We start from the raw sequence: 7,997 nt of genomic DNA on the forward strand, positions 1-7,997 counted from the left end.
GGTATGTACCGTGTGTGAGAAATTGGTAAAGGAGGCTTTTGATGAACAAAAGTCTACGGAGTCTAGGGATGCAGCTAGGGCTACGCTGCGTAAATGGGTAAGAGGTTTTCAGAAGAACGCCTCGGGCCCATACCTTCCTAATGTTAGGATGAGGGACTGTCTCTTCCCCGGAGCTCGTGATGATTCCATCATCCCCCAGACGAAACCTCCAATCCCCTTGGTGCAGATTAAGGTTCAGAAGCCTAGAGAACCTGACATTGCGGATACTTTGGAGAGTATCCACCTGGACGACAATATGTCTGTCGTTTTCGAGGAGACCGAGAAGAATCTCCTCTTGGAAGAGTTGGAACAGGAGGCAGTTGTTCCTCCTACTAGTGATGTGGAGAACGTTGAAGCGGTTTCGGTTTCTTCAGAGGCTGTTGCTGAACCAGCACCCTCAACCTCTTCGCAACCGCCTCAATTGGAGGCAATTAAGAACACTCTTCAATCCCTGATTTCCATGGTACAAGACTTACAGAAGAAGTCTACCGAGAAAGGAACTACTTTCCGGTCGGAGATCGAGCAGTTAGTTTCTTCGCGTTTAACCCCAAAGAAGCTAAATGTTAAGGACCTTCCTGTGTTCTCTGACGTTAACCCGTGGAGGTATGCGGATCATATGCCTATGTCAGCAGGCAAGATTTTCCTCTCGGAGAAACTGGGTACCGTACCAGTAGAGGAAATTGAGTTCTGGCCCAGCAGAGCGTCCTACCCGGATTGTTATGTCCGACTCAAAACTGAACCGGCATCGAAAGAAGAGACGGAGCCCAAGGAAGTAATTGTCCTTGAGCTCGCTAAGGCACAAGCGATGCTTACATCTAAATTAAAAGTGAGGGCATTCACTAGCTCAAACGTGCCGGCCTTAAGCAAGAAACATCCATCGTTTATTGCTGACCCTCAACGTGCTTTTCCTTTCATGGATAAAGGGTTTAAAGCAGACCTGAAGGACGTAAGGGCAGGAAAACCCTGTCCCACGCTAGAAGAAAGCAAGCCTTTCTCCCTTGTTTTCCCTTCAGATGATAAAGACTGGAAGGACGTTCATGGTACCTTCTCAGTCGGGAAGCTGGAGGAACTCCCAAAGCTGTCAGAGTTTCTCCTGAAGAGAGAACACGAGACTAAGGAACGCTTGGCTGAGTCTATGTCTCTACAAACAGGGCTAGAAACGATGGCTAGCATTTCTGATACTCCAGATTTGTACATTGTCTTTGCCAAGGCTCACTTGGCTACAGTGACTAAAGTCTTGTACAACTTTATCAGAGCCAGGACGGCCTGTAGGGAGTTCGTGTTTGCTTCCGCTTCTGTAAAACACGAACCTAGGAAGCTGATAGCTTCTAATATCTGGGGAAAAGACCTCTTCCCTAGTGATGTGGTCAAGGAGGTCGTAGATAAGGCTGCTTCGGAGAACAGGAATCTCCTCTCCAAATTCGGCTTGTCTTCGAAGATAAAATCTTCCGCTGAAGGGTGTCCCCAGCCGAAGAACAAGTCAAAGCGGCCTCGTTTGCCCTCTCGGCCAAGACAGCAACAGCTTCCCGTGGCCACGGTGTCCCAGACGGTGGCACAACCCACCACCACCTTTCAAATGGTGCCCCAAACACTGGCGTCACAGTCACCAGTTTTCACCCCAGCTTATGAAAGGCAATCGGCTTCCTCTAAGCCAAAGTCTCGAGGCTCCTTTTGGGGCTCCTCTAGATGCCCCTTCAGAGGAAGAGGCAAAAAAGGTGGTCATTGCCAAGGAGGTAAATCCTCCAACCAGCACTCAAAATGAGATGCTGCCGGTAGGAGGGAGAGTTCTACACTTTCAGGATCGGTGGACCTTCGATCCTTTGGCCCACAGCCTGATCAAGATGGGACTGGGGTGGGGTTGGAACTCAACTCCACCAAGCTTTCCTCATTTCTTCCAACCCTCAACCCCAGTTTTGGAAGAATATGTTCAGGAATTACTGGACAAGAAAGTAATACGGAAAGCAAAGTCCATCAAATTTCCAGGAAGGCTATTCTGTGTTCCGAAGAAGTTCAGAATGCTGATTCTTCAGCACACAAGGACCCTTCTGCCCAAAAAAGGCATACACAGTCTCCATAGACATGACGGATGCATACTGGCATGTACCAATCAACCGTCAGGTTTCCCCTTACCTAGGGTTCAAGCTCCATAAAAGAAAATACATTTTCAGAGCTATGCCCTTCGGTCTGAACATTGCACCGAGAATATTCATAAAGCTTGCGAACGCAGTTATTCGACAACTATGCTTCAAAGGTGTTCAGGTGATGGCCTACCTGGACGACTGGCTTGTGTGGGCAGCATCCAAGGAAGAATGCGTGCAAGCCTCCAGAAAAGTGATCCAATTCCTAGAGTACCTAGGATTCAAGATAAACCTGAAGAAGTCTCGGCTGTCTCCAGCTCAAAAGTTCCAGTGGCTGGGAATTCACTGGGACTTACAGTCACATTACCTCTCTATGCCAAAAGCAAAGAGAAAGGAGATAGCAAGGGCCGTCAAAAGTCTTCTTCAATCTCGAAGGATATCAAGAAGACAACAGGAGAGAGTGTTGGGGTCTCTCCAGTTTGTCTCTTTGACGGACCCACTTTTGAGAGCACAGTTAAAAGACGCATCAGGGATCGGGAGAAAATACGCTTACAACGATCGAAGAGATCTACAAAGACCATTACCAAATCGTCTGCGATTGATTCTCAAGCCATGGTCGGAAGCGAAGAACTTAAGAAGAAAAATATCCTTGCAACCACCTCCTGCAGTCACCATCCACACGGATGCCTCAAAGGAAGGATGGGGGGGGGTCATTCTCATCATCGGAAAGTGCAAGGAACTTGGTCTCCTCTCTTCAAGTCCTTCCACATCAACTATCTGGAAGCCATGACAGTGTTTCTTTCCCTGATGAAACTGAAATTTCACCACTCAATCCACGTTCGTCTGGTTCTAGACAGCGAAGTGGTTATAAGATGCATAAATCAACAAGGTTTGAGATCGCCTCAGTTAAATCATGTGATACTAGCCATCTTTCATCTGTCCAAGAAGATGAAATGGCACTTATCAGCAGTCCACCTTCAAGGATTCCTCAATGTGATGGCGGACGCTCTATCCAGGCTCAACCCGATAGAGTCCGAATGGTCCCTAGACGCAGGATCATTCTCCTTCATATTGAGCAAAGTCCCAGGATTTGCAAGTAGATCTCTTCGCAACGAGCGACAACAAGAAGTTGGCCCGATACGTAGCCCCATACGAGGATCCTCTAGCGGAAGCAATGAACGCAATGTCCCTAGATTGGAACAGATGGTCCAGGATTTACCTGTTCCCACCAACCAACCTATTGATGAAAGCCCTCAACAAATTGAGATCCTTTCGGGGTAGGGCAGCAATAGTGGCCCACAAGCGGCCATGCAGTGTCTGGTTTCCATTGATAACAGAACTACGCCTGAAGCTGATCCTGTTGCCGGAACCAGTTCTGACTCAGCTAGTACAGAACTCGACTGTCTACGCTTCATCAGAGAAAACCGAGAACCTTCATCTCATGATTTTCTCACCTTAGCGGTCAGGAAAAGGTTCGGGATTTCTGCAGACAGTATTAATTTCTTAGAAGAATACAAGTCAAAGTCAACAAGAAGACAATACGAAACTTCCTGGAAGAAAAGGGCGGCCTTTGTTAAGGCGAAGAAACCTCAAGAGATTTCTACAGATTTCTGCTTGTCCTTCTTCATCCATCTTCACGGACAAGGATTAGCGGCTAATACGATCACGACATGTAAATCTGCCTTAGCTAGACCGATTCTATATGCCTACCAAGTGGACTTTTCCAGCGAAATCTTCAACAAGATTCCGAAAGCCTGCGCAAAACTTCAGCCTGCAGCCCCTTCAAAGCCTATTTCATGGTCTTTGGATAAGGTTCTTCATCTGGCCTCGACCTTGAACAATGAAGATTGCTCGCTGAAAGACTTGACTTGGAAAGTGATATTTTTATTTGCACTAGCCTCAGGAGCCAGAGTTAGCGAAATAGTGGCCCTCTCGAGGGATGATGGCCACATTCAGTTTACACCGAATGGAGTACTGAATCTCTTTCCGGATCCGACGTTTCTCGCCAAGAATGAGCTACCCACTAAGAGATGGGGTCCCTGGAGAATCTGCCCTCTGAAGGAAGAAGCATCCCTCTGCCCAGTGGAATGCCTAAAGGTCTATCTTCGTAGAACTTCAGACTTTAAGGGAGGTCAGCTTTTTACTGGAGAAACTTCTGGTTCGACGTTATCTTTGAAACAGATAAGGGTGAAAATCACTTACTTTATTCGCAGAGCGTATCCTGATAGTACACCCGCAGGTCATGATCCGAGAAAGGTTGCCTCGTCTCTAAACTTCTTTCAGAATATGTCGTTTGATAACCTGCGTGCTTATACTGGTTGGAAGTCTTCTAGAATATTTTTTTAGGCACTATGCGAAGCAATTACAAGAAATCAAATTTCATGTGGTGGCTGCAGGCAGTGTAATAAAGCTTGCAGCTTGATTACCGCAAAGGACAGTGCACTAATTGGGACTGTTAGTGAAGGGTGTGCATGATAGACTTAGGTATGTCATGATATTTTAGTGTTGATACATTATGAACTGTCTTACCTAGTTAAGTGACCTTAAGCATAATATTTTTATATGAGTGCCAGCATATTTATGCATAATGTTTTTTAGTAATAACGTATATAATGAAATTTCCTAATTTCATGGAGTGGCAATATTTCTCTTTCAGATGAAACTTATTTATTTTGTTATTACTGTTATGCTTGTTATGTTTATGATTAGCATAAATATATTATTTAATCACAACTTCTGTATTTATTGTAAATAAACTATAGAAGGAATCTTTGCGTCTCTTTCGCCTTAAGATTATTAGATTATATTCAGAGCATCCTTGATCCTCTTATGGACCTTGTGGGACAAAGTCTCCCTTTCCATGCAAACATGTAAATTTGGTTGTGCTATGTTTGTTTACTGTATTATGATTCCTACGTGAACATAAATTTGTCTGCCTGATCCAGACCTGGGAGGTACAGTACTCTATTCAGTGCTTTAGTATAAACTACACTTTACGTACATACGACACGATATACTTCTGCTTGCTAATTGTTCCTTGAACTCACAATTCTCGGGTTTTTTCCTAGAGTCGATACAGACTTTTCCCTGTAGGGGGCAGGAAGAGCTGGCATATGGTATGCTCAGTTGGTTGATGTATTACGGTAACATCAAGTATCTTTGGTCTCTATGACCGATTAGGAATTAGTCAATTCAAGATAACGGCACTATTAAATCCACAGATACATTAATGCTCTGGTAAACTTCCATCAGCACGACATGGCCTAAGCCCAAAAAACGAATTTTGAGCAAAGTGAAAAATGTATTTTTGGGTGAAAGAGCCATGTCGTCCTGATGGACCCACCCTCCTTTGGTAAAAGGATGTTAATCCTTCCCTTTGGTACTGTATCTGTAATACTTACAAAGCTACGGAGGATGGTTTGGTGGCGCCGCGCAGTGGCGGTTGGCCAAACTATTTACAGTACATTAGGAGAGTCGAGTTGTTTACCTCTTAACGACTCTCCTATTTTTTCTTGCCACTTTCCCTCTTGAAGTGAAAGGCTATTCGGGGTGTAAATAGCTATGAGATGTGTTAAGATGAGTTTAAGGGATACTCGCTCTAGGAGTTAGAATTCTGGGTGCCTTCGGTAAATTCTCTGGGATATATCACTGTAGTCACATATAACTTAGGAAGCTAATAATGAAGGAACTTTCATCAGGATGACATGGCTCTTTCACCCAAAAATAGATTTTTCACTTCGCTCAATATCTGTTATATATATATATATATATATATATATATATATATATATATATATATATATATATATATATATATATATATATATATATATATATATATATATATATATATATATATATATATATATACAGTATATGTCGCGGAAGAAAGGTTAACCTAAACTTCCATGACGCTTAAGTGTGGGTTCACGAGCATCACTTTTCATTTGGCAATTAAGAGCGCAATGTAAGTAAAAAACTCCACATCTATAGTTAACTTATACAGTATGACTTATATCAGTTATCCTTATTTTAATCAGCTATGAATTTATTGGTGCAGGTGAAAAAATACCTGTGGAAGACAGTTTCTAGGGTCTAAGAAAGAAAGTCAATCAATATGATTATGTAAATAAGGAGACCTGTGTTTGGAAGGATTTTAACTCTCGTACTTGTTATTATGATTACTTGGATTTTTAGGTGTTGTAAGATATGTATTGATAAGGGTATTTTTTGAGTGAATATATAATAGACCTTACTGTTTACTTGTATAAAGAAAAACATGATAAAGGTAAATTAACCATATATAAAATGATGACACTAAAGAAGACTTTACATCTACTGTCTTATGTAATCCCATCCCCCCAAATAAAAGGGATGAATAAAATCAACAAGAAAAAAAAAAATAGCGCGTCCCTAACAACATTATACTTATTATATATAAGAAATTGTAAAGCAATATAAAAAATCAACTCTTTAATCTATCTTCATTATTAATAAACTAGAATTTTCTCGAAAATAAATATAGCTAGGAAAATTAAAAGCTTTAAAAATAGATTCCAACTAACTAAATTACGTATTTTCTTATATCTTTTTTTTATAAAATACGTGAAGATATACATAATTATTCAACAATAGAGATGGTGAGATTAAAACTTCTCATGTTGTTAATTCTTATAACCAGGATTTAACAAATACAAAAATGACTGTCTCAGAGAACATGGAGAGGCTGTTACTTTGTGTGTATGTGTGGTCGGTGAGTGTCGGTCGAGAGGAATGTCAAGATACACCAAAGAAAATTGACTCATTAATGTTTACCGAGGACAAACATCGTCGGTAGAAGGAGTTTCTTAATGAGCAAACAAGGTTCGTCTTGAACAATTATTGGACAGACACACTACACTAATATAAGGTTGCTTTTGCCCACTTTATTCAGGCTTTTCCTAATGGTTAGATATGAATAAATATAAATTTTTCAATATCCTAGGAATATTTTTTTTTATATAGTAAATTGTTAATAGGTGGAATGTAAATAATGTATAAGTTTTAGATTACTTATAAAAAAATGAGGATTATTGAAGTGGGATACTGATTAAGGGAAACAACACATTATTCTTATGAGTGATAGTGTTATTTTAAGAGCCAGTTGTGCAATATCTTACAATTTACGTCTGCTAAGTCCTTTTGAAAAAATTAACAGTTTCCGTAGTTTACTTTTGATGTAATTCATGAAGATGTTTACGAAGATGAAGAAAAACTCAATATATTTGCCTGAAATTTCGAAAGATATATCTAGGATGGAAAAAATAATAGTATCCTTCAAGAAATTCATAGTGCTTCTTGATCAATGTGGGGACTTGAGAATTTCATTGATAGCAGAAATTCGTGTGATCCAAAATCCAAGGAAGCAACATGTCTTGGCACTTGATTTGCAGCATATACTGAAAAAGCAACAATATATATATATATATATATATATATATATATATATATATATATATATATATATATATATATATATATATATATATATATATATATATATATATATATATGTATGTATATATCACCAACAAAAGTCAATGAGAGAGAGAGAGAGAGAGAGAGAGAGAGAGAGAGAGAGAGAGAGAGAGAGAGAGAGAGAGAGAGAGAGAGAGTTCGTATAGCACCAACGTATGTAATTTATTTACATTATGGATTCAATGTGACGGGGAACAACAAAGCTCTCTCTCTCTCTCTCTCTCTCTCTCTCTCTCTCTCCTCTCTCTCTCTCTCTCTCTCTCTCTCTCTCTCTCTCAGTCCTAACTCAATGTATGTCAATGTGAAGACATACTCTGTAGAGTGCAATGATTTTCGTCAAAAATCAATCTTGCTTTTCGATTG

General features: G+C 40.6%; 1 protein-coding gene across 1 annotated transcript in view; it reads left to right on the plus strand.

Moving 5' to 3' along the window:
* The first annotated feature begins 295 nt into the window (after nt 1-295).
* Nucleotides 296-7,997, plus strand: part of LOC137617577 (uncharacterized) — a 45,534-nt gene continuing 37,832 nt past the window's right edge. The window contains exon 1 of the mRNA XM_068347585.1: nt 296-642. Within this exon, the coding sequence (XP_068203686.1) occupies nt 296-642 (347 nt within the window). The remainder of the gene's footprint in view (nt 643-7,997) is intronic.

Source organism: Palaemon carinicauda, chromosome 23 (genome assembly GCF_036898095.1).
Source record: "Palaemon carinicauda isolate YSFRI2023 chromosome 23, ASM3689809v2, whole genome shotgun sequence".
NCBI classification, from domain to species: domain Eukaryota; kingdom Metazoa; phylum Arthropoda; class Malacostraca; order Decapoda; family Palaemonidae; genus Palaemon; species Palaemon carinicauda.